This window comes from Telmatherina bonti, assembly GCF_933228915.1.
Source record: "Telmatherina bonti genome assembly, chromosome: 2".
NCBI classification, from domain to species: Eukaryota; Metazoa; Chordata; class Actinopteri; order Atheriniformes; family Telmatherinidae; genus Telmatherina; species Telmatherina bonti.
This window is the reverse complement of record NC_136620.1, coordinates 31,547,278-31,564,453: the sequence shown is the minus strand read 5'-3', so window position 1 is coordinate 31,564,453 and position 17,176 is coordinate 31,547,278. Positions and strand designations below refer to the sequence as shown.

The 17,176-nt window shown below is 38.9% G+C and overlaps 1 protein-coding gene across 1 annotated transcript; it reads left to right on the top strand.

Annotated features, from left to right (window-relative positions):
• Window positions 1-2,620: 2,620 nt before the first annotated feature.
• LOC306769190 (high-affinity choline transporter 1-like) lies at window positions 2,621-13,513 on the top strand (the record flags this gene model as incomplete). The annotated part of the gene is made up of 8 exons (XM_079257756.1): window positions 2,621-2,804; window positions 2,889-3,002; window positions 5,337-5,492; window positions 7,106-7,254; window positions 7,370-7,519; window positions 12,322-12,475; window positions 12,698-12,915; window positions 13,001-13,513. The coding sequence occupies 8 exons, from the start codon at window positions 2,621-2,623 to the stop codon at window positions 13,511-13,513; spliced, it is 1,638 nt and encodes a 545-aa protein (XP_079113882.1).
• Between the last annotated feature and the right edge of the window lie 3,663 nt (window positions 13,514-17,176).

The following is a 17,176-nucleotide window of genomic DNA, read 5'->3' as shown; positions in this document are numbered from 1 at the left end:
GGGTTGTAAACAGAACTGTTCTGTTCTTGGTTGTGTGTGTGTTTGTGTGCCTGCTCATACTGTTTATGTCCCTGTGCCCTGACAGGAATAGGGATCCATCCAAATTTACATTCTTCATGTAGTTCACCCATAAAGGAGACAGAAGCAGAGACATCCATTATCGTTTTATTTTTCTTTCTTTGAAAGGCTGATAGTTACTCCAATATTTTAAATAAATGTATGCAACAAAGTTGAGAAATCTTGGATGCATTTAGCAATGAAATCTAAACATTTTAGCTTCCATGGCAGATTTCACTCTAAGTATAACAGAAACAAAAGATAGTCTATTATGTATAAAAGCAGTTTTGAATAGTGTTTAAAATATCCAGCTTTGAAATTAACATAGTCATTATAACACCCTGTTTCACCTTAGTTTCACTTAAGTTAATTGTACTATTAATTACTATTTCAAAAATCTACTTGTAAAAAAAAGTTTTAAATACTTTTACTTGTGTTGACTCTTGGCTGCTTGCATACTTAGCAGACCTGGGACAATGAAAGGTGAACTATGAGCAAAAGCGGCGAGGAACATTGCATTTTATGTATGTGCAAAGGTCTCTAGTGATTCCCTTCTTACATGGGCATGTGGGGACAGATGACAGCATCATGGATATCAGATAGTACAAGTACATTTTTAAACATTTATTTTTGACCATCATCATCAGTGACAGTTTTGTCACATTTTAGGAAAGGAAGTCTCATATAAGTTTGTATCTGAAAAAAACAGCTTGCATCATCAAAATGCATTGTTAAGGAATCAAGATGATCTTATATACTATTATTTTTTAGATACTTCCTTTGCTAATATGGTATGAATAATTTATGGAGTAAACATTACATAAAGTACTGAAGCATGAAATAAATGCACCATGTTGTAAGGATCACAGGGAGGTTGTGCCATGTGGGGCAGGTACATTAACCACCACATTGACCTTATCTTTGTCTGGTTGAAGTCCACTGTTCAAAGGAGTAGCACATTAAGGCTGAACTTAGACTTCTGCATATTTAGTTTAAGTTCGGCATCATTTAGTGCCTGCAGCTTGCCACGCTGTTGCACCACATCTGATTTGTATTTTATTGAGTGCACAAATACTTTGGTACATGCAGGGGTTTATTGTTGTTGTTTTGCATCTAAGTCTCTAAAGTCTTTGGTGTTTTATTGGTGCTTACACTTGTGACTTTGAGGCTATTTACAAAAATAAATCCAGCCCTTGCACAGCGATGAGTGATGTAACCACAACAATGAGCCCATAGCGCAATATCTGTCATGGCTTGCTGTGGCATGCATAGACGTTTTTATGAATATTTTCTATTATCGACAGAACAGTGAACGTGAACAGATGTGTGAATAGATTCATTCTCCGTTTGTCTAGTATGCGCTTTACAGAAGCTTGTAAACAGATGGACCCCTTGTCTATTATTAGCGCACCACATGAGAATGTCGTTTGCACTTTCTTTTACTCAACAGAGGGTTAATCCTGTTTGGCATTTGTTATGTAAAGGACAGCTGGTTCAGTTTTCGCAGCATCATCTTCTGTACTTCAACAATTTTTCATATACTTGAGACTGCTGCTCTTAAATTCTTATTCCATAGTGCTGAACATAAACACACAAGCACATAAAGTAATAAAGTACCGCCTTTTTGACTATTAATAATCCGTTGGATGTGGTGGATATAACAGATATGAAGTAAGCGGAAGACCAATCAGCGGCTCGTCATTCTGTGCGTGTGAGTACTTTCAGTTCATGGCCAATGTCAAGATGATTGGCTTGATACTGATAAGTACATGTAAAACAATTACATCTGCAAACAAACTAACGATGAACCATAAAGGCTTTATTTACAATTACAGTTTTAACACTGAATTACACAGTTATTTTAAAGCATAGTGAGAGAGGGAGAGAGAAGAAAACACTATTTTCTGATTCAGAGGAGTTTTTCAACAGTGAAAAAAACCAAATCCTGGTGGAAAAATACTGGATCTAAAAATAATGAAACCAGTCTGTACACATGCGTAAAATTTCAACCAAACAACAACCTCCTCTGGGAAAGCTTTAGACCGATACTCATAGGAAAATAACAAAATTCCTCAGTTTTAACCCCACCCTCACTTACACACCTCCTATGTCAAATTTACTGGTTCACACTAAAACTCCCCTTCGGCAGCTTTTGCATGTGGTGTCATTAAAATGGAAACTGTAATTAAACCAAAACCCTTCAGATGAATTTTAGGTATATAGTTTAGCCAGAATCAGAAAAGACAGTAAATAGTGTGGTTAGGGTTGTAACCTTAATCAGGCATAGCTGGCATCATGTTTTATCAGTTCTCCTTCTCTGCCTTGTGAATAGTCTGTTAAGGTCCAGTTGAAATGGCTGAAAATATTCTCATCATTTTGTGATGCCCCTTCATTGTAGAAAAATGTGTGACTTTTCACTGTCAATGTGTCACAGTCCTGGTGTTAAACAACCACTAACAACAGCTTCTGCTCTTCCAACCTTTTCAGTGCTTTTTGGTTTTTTGTATGTTAAAATATCAGTTTAATAAATGGACTTTCCATTTGTTTTGAAAACCAGATCATCATGGCAGTGGATGTCCCAGGACTGGTGTGTGTGGTAGTTTTTTATATTTTCATCCTGGTGATTGGAGTCTGGGGATCTAAAAAATCCAAGAAAGTTGAGAAGACATGCACTGGCAGCAAGAGTGAAGTTTCCATTGTTGGTGGTCGCAACATCAATGTCCTGGTTGGGATTTTTACAATGACAGGTACAACTTTTGTTTCTATGTAACATTTTTCTGCGTTTTATGGCTCAATTCTTAAATTAGTCATTTTTGTGCTTTTTCCTTTAGCAACGTGGGTTGGTGGAGGTTACATTATGGGAACTGCTGAAGCTGTTTATTCTCCTACTCAAGGTCTCATCTGGGCTATGGGACCCCCTGCTTATGTTATCAATTTCGTTCTCGGTAAGTAGCCAAAACAACTGATGCTTCAATATTATAATGTAAAGTTCAAGGTTATGCTTATTTCACACTGTTAGTAAAGTGATTTAATGATTTATCTGACCTTTTTAAACCACAATTGCACAGTATGTTTACTTTTTCACTGTATTGTCTGAAAATAATCTACTTAACAAGAGATATTGTACTTTCAGTAGACATATAATTTCACTGCTGGTGTGTTAGATGTTACACTGAAATAAAAATACAGACTCGTGTCTTGTTAACAAACTAAAAATACCTAAAAAAGTGGTAAAGAGAAGACAAATTAGAGCCTTGTGCAGTAAAAAGTGATACACAGTTATCAACAGTCTTTGTATTCAGCCTCATGTTTAAAAGTACAAACATAAATGAAGACCTCAGACTATGAAAAGCTTTCACTAAAGCTGTCTAAGACAATATGTTACCAATCAAGTAAAACACATAATAAAAATAAACTTTTCAGGTTCATATCCTCCTGACTACCAGGAAAAAAATATGTGTAACTACAAATGTCCACTACGGAGGACATTGCTTAAACTTTTAAATATTGTGGTAAAATATAGTTATATTTATCTAAGAAACGATTTAATGTGTTTATAAGATATTCAGTGAAAATATAACTACAAAATTTCAAGTAAAAATCAGCACAAAGAAAAGTGTTATACACTTTTGCTCTTCCCATAAAACATGCTTGTTGCAATGGAGGCCATTTTTCTTGAAGAGAGAAAGAACGTTCATAAAGCCCCAACTCCACAAATGATGTACCATTTAAAAGCACTAAATGTCCTCTTTAAAGACCAAAAGGTGTTAGTTCAGTAGCATGCAGGGAGATGAAGGTATTTAGGTTTACAAAGGTCCTCCACAGAGGACAAATTGAACTACTGGTAGTCAGGAGGATATCTAGGAGGTGTGAATAAAAGGAGTCCAACATTTAATCCTGTTAGAATATTCAGTCAGTCACCCCGTATAAAGCAGGAATTTCAGATTTTTAGTATAGTACAGTCAAATTAATCAAGGCTGTAAATTATTAATCTTCTGAAAATGTGGGAACATTTTTATTTAGGTTTTTTTTGCTTTTTGGATTTTATTTTCTGCACGGCTCCTTTCTAAGTTTTGTTGTCAATGTTTGTCATTAAGCAGCTGAGTTGCTGAAACCGGTTTATTGCAAATTTAATTAAAGCAGTGTGAAATGAATGGAACAGCATTTGCCAAGTTTGCAGCAAACTTGCAAAGCAACTAGGTGCATACACTCCCAGTCAAAATCTTCTGTGACATCTGCCAGAAGAGTTTAGGCCACTTGTGTAAGATGTCAGATTGTGCAACTACACTTAGGCTCACGTACTAACTTTTTTAAGGAAATGGGGAACCATATAATATAAGCAAATAGAGTTGTTCTCAAATTTACTCATACTGTCCCATTAAGCCTTTATCAAGCAAGTGACTATTTTTGATCACTTTGTTTTCTTTCATTTTCAGCATAAAGCAAATTTGTTTTGGCAAAATGTAACAATGGAATGAAGGTTTTGGTACATACCAGAAGGACAATTTTAGCTCAACACTTTCTCATTTAAAGGTATTTCATTGAGTGCCCTATAAAGGGTTAAGGAAGGAAAAAAATCTGCTGCCAGCAAAATAAGCTGAAATCGACCAAAGTAATAATAAATATTTTAATAAAATTTTATTTTTTTCTAATTATGGTTCAATAAAAAAAAAAAGTAAAAAAAAAAAAAGCAAACAAATCTGAGCAGATGATATATGTTACATCATTAATAACAAATATTTTGTTGAATAGTACTTTCATGTTTTCAGTGAAACTGCACCTGCTGACAGGTATTTTATCCCACCGTTCATCAGAAAAATGCTCTAATTTGTCCAGGACCAATTTGTTTGTTTGTTTTTTTCTTTAACTCAATTAAATGAAAAACACTGTCTTACAACACTAAATTAAAAATTAGCCAGTTTTAAGTTATTGTTCCTTTTTTTTTAGTCTCCAGTTATTTGAGTGACTGTTGTAAATTCAGTCTTTTCTTCAATGAAAGGGTATGAATGAATTGGAGGATGACTGCAGCTTACATTTGCTTAAATCAGACACGTGATTTTGGTCATTTTTGTTGTTGAACAATTAAAAAATAAGTAAATTGTTAGCCTGTCTTTATAGATTGTGGATTGAAGGTTTTACCTGATATTTCAAATTTGGTTTTTTGTACGACTAATGACTAGTTGTGTCATGACATGGCAAAAAAAACAAACAAAAATACATTAAGGTTGTTATTTGCTGTTCAGTTAATATTACTCTTTGTATCTTCTTGTTTCTTAAAGGGGGTTTGTTTTTTGCCAAACCGATGAGGTCGAAGCGCTACGTCACTATGCTGGACCCATTTCAGATTCGCTATGGCAACATATTCACTGCAATACTCTTGTTTCCAGCTCTGATCAGTGACATATTATGGGTTGCTTGCATCCTTGCTGCTTTGGGTAAATAACTTCATTATTTCTCAGTCTTTATGTCATTATGTTTGTTTCATATTACATTTTTAATACGCAAAACCTCTTTCTCATGTCTGCATTGTGAAACAACTTTACTGCATCGCAAAGTCTCAAACTCTGACTACAGTGGTGTAACGTGCCGATGTTAGACTATTTAGCAAGTGCCTGCTGCGGAGTTCTTAAACTAGTCCAAAAAATAGTTGGTATTTTAGATGGGTCTCCAGTAATGGAGACAGTGACACAACAACATGCAGCAATTTGACTGATGGGGTGGCTCCAGTATCACCATGTGGGATGTTGTTACTGTTTCACACACTGACCGGCTGTTTGAAGGACTGCTTTACGCACAGAGATACCATGATTAATTACTTAAACATGTTAATAGAGCTCGTATCCAACTCATCTCATGAGGTGTTGTGTTACAACACAACGTGACCACATGCGGCACAGATTTGGCTCGGACACCTTGCAAATGGGCCTGTCGCAGTAAGCTATGAGTCAATTAAGAGTACAATAAGAGAAAATACAAGTTTGACAGACGCAATAATTTTTGTTTGTTTTTCTTTTCTGCCACATTTGTTTTAAGACATATTAACTAAACATGGCAATACGACAAGCTTCCATTTGCACTTAAGATCTTAACAAACATGCTAGCTCCATCTTCCCGATAGTCCACAATCACCGGGGTGTTTAAGTGACAGATTACCCACCAACAAGACAGTGCAACATAGTGTGCACTCAGACAGCGTGGTTGGTAAAGTGATCCTGCCCTTTAATGTTGTTAAAAAGACGACATTTTGAAAAATGGTGCAAACATTTCACAGCCAGTATGAACTGCCTTGATGAACAAACATGTCACAAATGGCAATTCCACAACTTTGCAATGACATGAAAATGACATTTTATCATACCACCTCTGGTTAAGTCCAAACATGTCCCCTTATATGAGCTTGACCATAGAGTATGTGACTGTATTACTTGGTGTTTGGAGACCATATGATCCAGATAACCACATTGCCAAAACCCCAGGAGCAATCCTGATTTGTTTTAGTAGACTGGGGACTGGATGAGTCTAGTCTGCACATGGCACTAAATGTTCTTTACAAATTAAAGTATGTTGATCTTTGAAAGGGTGTACTTGCATTATTATGGCATTATTGTTATTTTGGTTGAAAATGATCTCAAAATGACAACAATAATTGCTTAACGCAATAATATTGTCTATAGCAAGAATTTCTGAGACAATTGCATGGCAAAATTTGTTACCGTGACAGGCCTACATGCAAACCCAGGACACAGCACAGGCTTGCAGACCACAATCAACTAGTCAGGAGTGTAAACATGCATCCTCCACAGTGTTCCTGTCCTCCCAGTCAAGGCAAAAGTAACACCGAGACACAAGCAAAGATTTAAAGCAAAGAGTAGCCATCTGCTTTTATAATCCACTTCTCAGATTCTTCTGCGTTGTAATTTTTTGTTTTTGTTCTACATAGTGCTTTGCTTTGAAATGATTTTTTTTTCATCACCATGTGTGCTACATTTTAAAATGTGACTTCTAAATTTGATATTATACCATCTTTGAATATTTTCTGTATTTTCAGGAGGAACTATGAGCATAATTCTTGGGCTGTCATCTGCGCTCTCCATCATCATCTCAGCAGCTGTTTCCATCATTTACACATTTCTTGGAGGCCTCTACTCAGTTGCATATACTGATATTATCCAGCTTTGTTTTGTCTTTGTCAGCCTGGTAAGAAATACAAGCACAAACGCAGAACCAGCATGAATTTCTGAGTAAAACAGAATGGCTGAACTCAGTTGCCCCCAAATGGCTTAATGTGTAACTATTGTTTTCTCTCTTTTAGTGGCTTTGCATTCCTTTTCTGGTGCTCAGTCCTGCAGTTACTGCCATCTCACAAACACCTCCCCTCAACCAATCACATGGTGGGCACCCATGGTTAGGCGAGCTGGAGTTGGCAGACTCTGGAAAATGGGTTGATGAAATGCTGTTACTGGTAGGAAAAAGTTTTAATTAACTTTGTATTGCTTGTGTGTCTTGCAGTTTTGCAACTCAAACAACTCATTTTATGAAAAAAAAAAAGTTGGGACATTAAAATACACATGAAAGAAGCCACAATGATTTACGCTCTTCTGAGAATGCTGGCCTGTGTGAGCGGCTGGAAAGCAGTGAATCCACCCAAAGGACTCCAATACAAAAGTTATATTGGTGAATGAAAGTCATAGACCAGAGGGCATTACACCAGACTGTTGTGAAAAAACTCAAACAGCCTCCACCAGCAGCTCCCTAATTGAGGGCCTTTTTGAATCAAATCTGAGTCTGTTTACTCGGAAGGTCTGCTTTGTTTGGGGAAATGTGAATGTGCCAAACAAATTCTGACTCGGATCAAAGAAGCGGACCCGGTCCTCGTACAAATGCAGGTCTTGGTCTGTTTAAGTCAGAGGTGTCCAGCTCCGGTCCTCGAGGGCCAGAATCCTGCAGGTTTTCTATGTATCCCTGCTCAGACACACCTGATTCAAATTAATTAGTAGTAGAGCTTAATCAGTTGTGCACGTCATTGGCTGTTTGATCCATTTAGTGGAAGCTAGATGTGTTGGAACAGGAATACATGGGAAACCTGCAGGACAGTAGCCCTCGAGGACCGACTTTGGACACCCCTGGTTTAAGTGGATCAAATACAGGAAGCGGACTACAAAAAAAGTCACTTCCTGCATTTGACTTGCATTGCATTGTGGGTAAATACATAGCGATCCCATTAAGGGTCTTTTGCCTTATCTGTTGTTTATACCGCGCTCATTGTTGCAGTGTATTTTTGCAGTATACCTGCATAACACAAAATAAAAAGCTCAACACAGTGACAGTTTCACGCTCCATGTTTAGCTCACATGTAGAGGAAATTGAGTTTTCTTCTTCACGTGGGTCGTGTCCTCTCTTTTGCTAAATACTAATGCAGCGCCACCTTTGGTGAGAATGAGGATATATTATTCTAATGTTTTGGCTTATTTGACTGAAGTGCAGTGTGAACACAATATCGATCCGCATGGATACATCCACAGCTGAGCCGAGTGCACATCGGACCGAGTCTAGCGGACTATTCCGATGTGAGTGCAGCCAACTGGCCCCATTTTATCTCGTCAGTTGCTGATTGGGCTAAACAATTTCCCCCTCAACAGAGATGTTTCATATAACATAAAAAACACAAACTACCTTCTGAAAGCTTCATAAATAAAGTCTGTAAGTATAAAAAAACTACATACTCCAAGGATGATTAAAATACACATAATAGGCTAAGCCTAAAAACCATTTTCCCAACCTAAAACCTGAGTATAATTAGTCTAAGCCCCACCCACCTGTCTTATGACCTCTCCTGGAATCTTTAAAGATGCATTATGTAACAGTTTAACCGCGTCCCGGACTTGTTTAATGACACGGTGATATCTATCATGTGCATTTTTAGAGCCACTGTGATCCAGCAGAGTCCTGAAGCTGAGAAACCAAAAACCATACTATTTTTACATCCAGGACATGACGTGACGTTTCGATTCCCAGCATTATAAGCAACTCACTGTTTTAAACAGCCAACATCGCTGATTCAGCAAAGACATGCAAGAAGATTATAAGAGAGAAATGGACAAAACAACTGATTGTAAGGTCGCCTTTTGCTGTCTGGAGAGAGCTTACGGGTCAGGTAGGCTGCAAGATAGATGCTAAATTAGCTTTTGACAGGGTGCATGACGGGGAAAATAGCGAAAGTTCTGTAGTGTGTCTTTAAAGAGTGTTTAGGGCCCTGAGGAAACCTTTAATCAAACACTCAGGGAAGGACACCATTTAGGTGAGCTAACAGACCATTTTACCTTTAACCACATCCCACACACTCATTTACACACAATCTCTGCCATCTTAACTATGAAAACTTTACTAATTCTTCTCTCTTTCACAGACTGAAAGAAAAAAATCACATAAATCAATAAATAACCAGCCAACATTTGTGTGTAATTATGTGCACATTTAAAGTACAAAATGTGAATTAAAGTGCAAATGTACCTGAACAAAGAAACCCAAAGCGCCATACTGTTATTTACTTGACAGTTTATGTAACCAACAACCACTTTGACACAAGCCGAAATGTATTTTTAAATTGGAAAAAGAAAATTTGTCAAACGTTTCCTAATGTAGTTGAGGTAATTATTTCAATCTTGTTTTTTTTAAAGGGCTTTTTTTGTTTTGCATCTAGTTAATCTATTTGACCTCAGATTAGGACAGCTCACACATTTGAAAGTTAAATTCCTTCTTATCTTGGCTCCATGTTAAGCTTTCTGCTGTTCATCATTTCTCATCCTCCTTTGGCATATTTCTTTGATGTCCTACTTACCACATTTTAATTGTTCTTTCAATGTTACATCATTCGTCATATTGTCAGATTTCTGCTTGAGTGTTTTCTTAGCATGATGTTGTCAGTAGAGGTGTGAAGCTGAACACTTTTGTCTCACAGTAAGAAGGTTTTCTGATCTCAGCTGTGGTCGCTGCGTTGAGCTTGCGTGTACTCATGTGCAAATGTGTCTTTATTCTGGGAACTTCAGAAAGAACACACTGCTTCCTTCCAGAGTTTGAAAAACATGCATATTAGGAGAATAAATCACACTAAAATGACCCGTCCCCAAAAGCCTGTCTGGGCTGGTGACTTATCCCAGGTATCCGTTAACGCTTGCCCAATGGCAGTTGGAGTTGCAAATTTGATACACAAACCAGTTAACACGCAAGTGAAACACCACAGTTCAACGTGCCCTAAAACAGTGGTTCTCAAGCTTTTTTTTTTTTTTTTTTTTTTCTTTAAACATTACCCCCCTGCAGAATACCCCCTTATCCTAAGATGTTAGGTTACATTTTAGGTCAGGGGCCACATTCAGCACATTTTGATCTCCAGCGAGTTGGACCAGTAAAAGAACTGCATAATAACCTGCAAATCATAACTCCACATTTCGGTCTTTGTTTGAATACAAAGTACTATGTGTATGTAATCAATTTTTCAGTATTTTTATTAATATATTTTTTTATTCATGTTACACATTTACTCATATTTACTAATTTACATGTGCATAACAACTGTTATCACAACAGATCTACAAGATTGCAAAATATTTAATCACATGTATTTATACTAACACGTGATTAATAATTAATGAGTTAAAAATCTAGTATTTCAGATAATTAGAGTAACTTTTCAAGATGTAGATAGAAGATGTTTTAAATTGATGGTTTTCAGTCTTTTTGAGCCACAACCCTAAGATAATATGTTAGTGTTTGTGATCCCCACCCCCGATGACGAACGAGTGGTTAATACGACATGTGAAATGATTAATCTTGCAGCATCCTCTAAGTGTTAGGCTGGAAAACTGTTTATAAATAAGGAGGATAAAGTGGTTTTTAGTAGATTAAGTTAAGTTTGGTGCCTTATTGCTTTTATATGGCACCTACATGCCCCAAATCAGCTTCTCTTGTGAAGTAATGGCACATTCTGATTGTTAATATGGCATGTGTATTAACTTTGTTGTTTAACAGTTAATGTGTGAAAAAATTAATGCTAATTTCAAAGATTTCTGTCTGCATTAATGTTTTAATTTTGACAGTGCTGGTTCAAAAATAAAATAAAATAACATTAAATAAATAAATAAATAAATTATCTTGTGACACCTAGTTTGAGAACCACTGTTTTAAATGAACATGCATGTACATTTTTTACATGTGTAATAATCCTGACCACCTGAACTGATTCACCTAATAATACAAACACGTACCCCCATTTGTAGAATGCCTGTAATGTCAGCCATCAATATATTACCCTAAAACATCTATTTTTCTCTTTAGTTGTTTTTATTTTATAATTCTGAACCCCTGGGGCATGCTATTTGCTGAAGCTCTTGTAACATGATGCAGTGTGGAGGTCCTGCTTTCTCCAAATATTCATTGCATAAGGCTGCTGTGGTTAAAATTCATCTTTTGGGGTCAGTTCTCTTCTGTGACACCACTTGAGTGTCATAGTAGAAAAAAAGTTCCTTTAGGAGAAAAAAATCACACCCAAAAAAGATCCTGGTAATAAACATATCCAATGATCCAAGAATTACACATGTTTTGATTCAGCATTTCTCTTAGTATAGCATCCAAATGAATAGTTAAACAAGATAAAAAAAAAATAAATAAAAAAAACTTAATATAACACAACAGAGGTGTGCCTGACTGAGATGTTAATCTGTGTTTCTCACAGCAGTTGGGATAAGATCCAAATATAAGCACCCACAATCTGGATTAATGTATAACTATAGTATATGATTTCTTATTTGTATCTAGCTGAAACTTTCTTACACGTTCCCGCGGCTGAAAAGACTTCTTCAATCATCAATTAAATTCCAGCTTGTGTTTTTCTCTGTTATGTATAAGGTACTACCAAAAACACCTGCCACCCATTAAAACGTATAATATTGATACATTTAAACTTGAAGCAAACTTCATGGTTTGACTGCTTTGTAAGCTGCGTAGCAAAACACCACAGGAACTCCAGCACAGCCAAGGAGGGAGTCATGGCACTCTTCAGCAAACTGAATTAGCCAAAATGCACAAATGAAAGCATTGTAAAAATCTTATAATAATAACAGGGCTAACCACAACATGTCAACTTTAGCGTTATAGCACTGCAGTAGGTTTACTCAGTACAAGTCACAGATTATTCAGTATGCTGGATCCACTTCTGTTTGATAAGTGCAGAGTTTGTGACTGACGAGGCATGTGTTGCATGTGTTGTAGGCTTTAGGGGGATTGTCATATCAAGCTCTGTACCAGAGAATCCTCTCTGCAGCCTCCTCTGCTCAGGCTCAGATCACATGTTTTGCTGCTGCTGGAACCGTTTTCATTATGGGAATCCCCTCAGTCATCATCGGAGCCGTGGCTTCCTCTGCAGGTACTCTTCCTCTTCCTCTTATAGAAAGATTTTAGAGTAGAATATCTGTTGCCTTATTAACACCTTCAGCCCATCATCATAGTAACAAATATGGCATCCTGAGTGCTTTATTTGACCATGTTTTTTGTTGATGCCATCACCATAATCTTAAAAATGTTTCCCAATCCCATCATTTCTTTCTCTGCCTCTGTATTTTCTCCCTTCCTCTCCTTTTCTTTTAAGACTGGAACCAGACAGAATACGGTCTCCCCCCTCCTTTTGAACGTAAAGATGCAGGGAAGATCCTGCCACTTGCCCTGCAACATCTCACACCCACCTGGGTTTCAGTGTTAGGCATTGGTGCTGTAGCTGCAGCTGTTATGTCCTCAATGGACTCTGTGCTGCTGTCCTCGGCATCCATGTTTACACAAAACATATACAAGTCAACACTGAGGAAGAAGGTGTGTGTGTGTGTGAGCGCGTTTTGATTCAACTCATATCATTGCAACGTGTTTTATTGTTCCTTTTTTCCTTTCGTTCCCACAGGCTTCAGAAAGAGAGCTGCAGTGGGTGATCCGGATTAGCGTGTTGCTGGTGGGCGTGGCGGGGACAGGCTTGGCCTTTGGAAATGACAGTGTGTTCTCTCTCTGGCTTGTAAGCGGGGACCTCATCTATTGCATTATCTTCCCTCAGCTGGTCTGCGTGTTGCATTTCCGATGTGCAAATACTTACGGTGCTATTAGCGGCTTCGGCATTGGGTTGCTGCTTCGAGGATTGAGCGGAGAGCCTCTGCTTGGAGTCCCCCCTGCACTACTGTTCCCTGGTTGGAGGGAAGAGAATGGAGTTATTAAACAATATTTTCCTTACAGGACTTTAGCCATGTTTTCTTCCATGGTAATTATTATTGCAGTGTCCTGGATTGTGGATTTGATCTTCTGTCACAGAATAATTCTTCAGTCCTGGGATTTTCTGGGAGTGTTCAAAGAAAGAAACAAGGAGAGTGAAGAAGTGCCCTATGCTGGTGAGGACCTAAACCGTGCCCTCACTACAAAGTTTTAAGCTGAACCTCATTGCAACCCATTAACACATCTAAGCGCACAACTTTTGACCAGCACAGCAGTGTGTTTTGGGATTTGTGGACGCACCTGCACCACTGTGGCGTCTCATTTTAATCAAACAGGATTGGAGTCACAAACAACTTGATGATTCCAGTCTTGAATATTAAGTTAGTTTTTGTCACATGGTCCAAAAACTTTTTTTTTTTTTTTTTTCACTTGATACCACTAAGTTTTTATGGTATTTCTCAGGGTTTTTTTTTTTTTTCCCTATTTAAACCTTTAGTGTGTTATCTTTCGCCTTTGTCCTTCTTTTCATTCATGTCTCTTTACATTTGTGGAACACTTTGGGATGAAGCTTGCAATAACTGAGAGGTTGGGTGATACTCAGTAGATAGTCTTGGGGGTTAAAGAATTTACAACGAATTAAGTTCTGAAACGTCACTGAAGTACCTCAGATTGTAGAGGTTTACGTTCAGTTTTGTGTTTTCATTTTATTGCAGTATCTCGTGAATATGACGGATGTCTCAGATCTTTGCAGCTCACAGATCTGTTTTCTGTGTCAGGATGAAATATGAACACAGCAGTGCCTAAATAACATCCATTCTTGATTTAAACAGGTTTTTTGTTACAGTTTGTTTGTACTGTGCATTTACCTAATTTTGGTTTCTCTGGAGCCCCTGATCAATTATTGATGATAATTGATCAGGGTGCCACAAGAGCAGTAAATCAGAATAGTGATAACATTTATGAAGGCGTGCAATGAAAAAGGAACTGAATACATGAATTAAAGAATGTGGAAATGTATCAAAGAAATATTCAGAAAAACCAGTATTTCTGTTCACATTTTCAAAAAAATGTTTCTGAATTTAAGGTCGTAAGGTCGTTGGTGCCTGTCGTGGCGGTAATCCCAGAACTCGTTGGTGGACACCAGCAGTGAGGGATGCCGTCAAGCTGAAGAAGGAGTCTTATCGGGCCTTGTTGGCCTGTGGGACTCTGGAAGCAGCTGATAAGTACCGACAGGCTAAGCAGCATGCGAGTTCGGCTGTCGCCAAGGCAAAAACGCCAAGGCAAGGCCATGGAGAAAGACTTCCGGGCGGCTTCGAGGTGATTCTGGTCCACCATCCGGTGACTCCGGAGGGGGAAGCAGTGGGGCTGTCCTGGCTGACACGCCTCTGCAGCATCGCGTGGACATCGGGGGCAGTACCGCTGGACTGGCAGACTGGGGTGGTGGTCCCCCTTTTTAAGAAGGGAGACCGAAAGGTGTGTTCCAATTACAGGGGAATCACACTCCTCAGCCTCCCTGATAAGGTCTATTCGGGGGTCCTAGAGAGGAGGGTTCGTCGGATAGTCAAATCTCGGATTGAGGAGGAGCAGTGTGGTTTTCGTCCTGGTCGCAGAACAGTGAACCAGTTTAACCCTCTTCGGGGTCCTGGAGGGGGCATGGAAGTTTGCCCAACCAGTGTGCTTTGTGAACCTAGAGAAGGCGTTTGACCGTGTCCCCCGGGGGCTCCTGTGGGGGGTACTCTGGGAGTATGGGGTACTGGACACCCTTGTACGAGCTGTTCGGTCCCTGTACGACACGTGTCAGAGCTTGGTCCGCATTGCCGGCAGTATGTCGGATTCGTTTCCAGTGAGGTTTGGACTCTGCCAAGGCTGCCCTTTATCACCGATTCTGTTCATAACTTATATGGACAGAATTTCTAGGCGCAGCCGAGGTGTTGAGGGGATCCGGCTTGGTGGCCTCAGGATTGGGTCTCTGCTTTTTGCGGATGACGTGGTCCTGTTGGCTTCATCTGGTCGTGATCTCCAGCTCTCGCTTGAGCGATTTGCAGCCGAGTGCAAGCATCTGGGATGAGAATCAGCACTTCCAAATCTGAGACCATGGTCCTCAGCCGGAATAGGGTGGATTGCCCTCTCCGGGTCGGGAGTGAGGTCCTGCCTCAAGTGGAGGAGTTTAAATAACTAGGAGTTCTGTTCACGAGTGAGGGAAGGATGGAGTGTGAGATCGATAGATGGATTAGTGCGACTCTGCTTCTGTCTGTCGTGGTGAAGAAGGAGCTGAGCCAGAAGGCGAAGCTCTCGATTTACCAGTCGATCTACGTTCCTATCCTCACCTATGGTCATGAGCTGTGGGTCGTGACTGAAAGAACGAGATCTCGTATACAGGCGGCTGAAATGAGTTTCTTCCACAGGGTGGGCGGGCTCTCCCTTAGAGATAGGGTAAGAAGCTTGGTCATCCGGGAGGGATTCAGAGTAAAGCCGCTGCTCCTCCGCATGGAGAGGAGCCAGTTGAGGTGGCTAGGGCATCTGGTCAGGATGCCTCCTGGATGCCTCCCTGGTGAGGTGTTCTCTGGGAGGAGACCCCGGGGAAACCCCAGGACATGCTGGAGGGATTACATCTCGGCTGGCCTGGGAACGCCTTGGGATCCTGCAGATTTGGCAAATGTGGCTGGTGAGAGGGAAGTCTGGGCGTCCCTGGCTGCTGCCCCCGCAACCCGACCACTGATTAGCAGCAGAAGATTGATGGATGGATGGATGGATGGATGAATTTAATTTTAAATTCATCTTTGTTTTGTAGATAAATCCAAAACAATATATATATTTTTTTGCAGATTTGTGTGTCACAAAAGTGTTTTCTTAACTCCCCTTAATGTTCACATTTATTATTCTTAATAAATAAAAGATCAAAGGAAAATAATTGGAAAACAGAAAGGAGAAAAATTATTCAAATGGAAATAAATAGGAATAAACTAATTAGAAACAACATAATGATAAACAAACTGGTATTTCTAAGCTTTTAAGCTTTACAGTTATTTTCTTAAAAAAAATTAAATTTTTAACATTTGTATATTTAAAATATTTCACATTTGTGCATCACCACATTTTTTATTCTCATGTATTCATTAAGTTTTTGCTCTTCATATGTTCAGCCTCCAAACATTCTTGACTCGTTTTTTCTGTTATGTTGTAATGTGTTGGTTGTGGCAGCAGGGGGGGACATGTTCACGCTGAAGGGACCTCTGAGATTGAATTTAACCAGTGATTCCATAAATAAATCTGTAAAACAGCAGGTTAAGAGCAGAAAAATAAAACGAAAGAACAATATTTTCATCCCTCGTCTATAATGGCACAGAGATTTAGCCCATTTGTCTCTTCTGTAGTAAGATCGTTTTTCTTTTTGCACTGAAAGCCACCTCAGATGAGTTATATTTCATGAGACTCAGCTGCGAGCACTTTCACTTAGAAAGTTTTTAAAACATGTGTAACTGCACTTTGTCAACATAACAGTCATCTGTATTCTCTTCATATGAGCTAATTGTCAAGTACTCCATACTACAGTATCAGTTTATTTGTGAGGAATGATGGACTTCTCCACAACTGCCAGTGATACAAAAGTAATAGTTAGAAGCTAATCTAGTATTGATAAGAAGACACAGTTTTGCTTAAGAGAAAAGTGAATTGTCCCATATTCAGCGCTGCTCTAACTTCATTTTATTTAAAGTGACATCAGATTGTAAACTCTCCCCAGGATAGAAGCAGCGGCGCCCTTCACACAGTTCAACATCTCTGCTGCTTGTGTGGGATGAATGAAAGATAAAGCCAGAGCTGGCAGTCCCTTCTTGGATGAAGCTCCATGTCAGATTTTCCTTTGGGCCTTTGATGA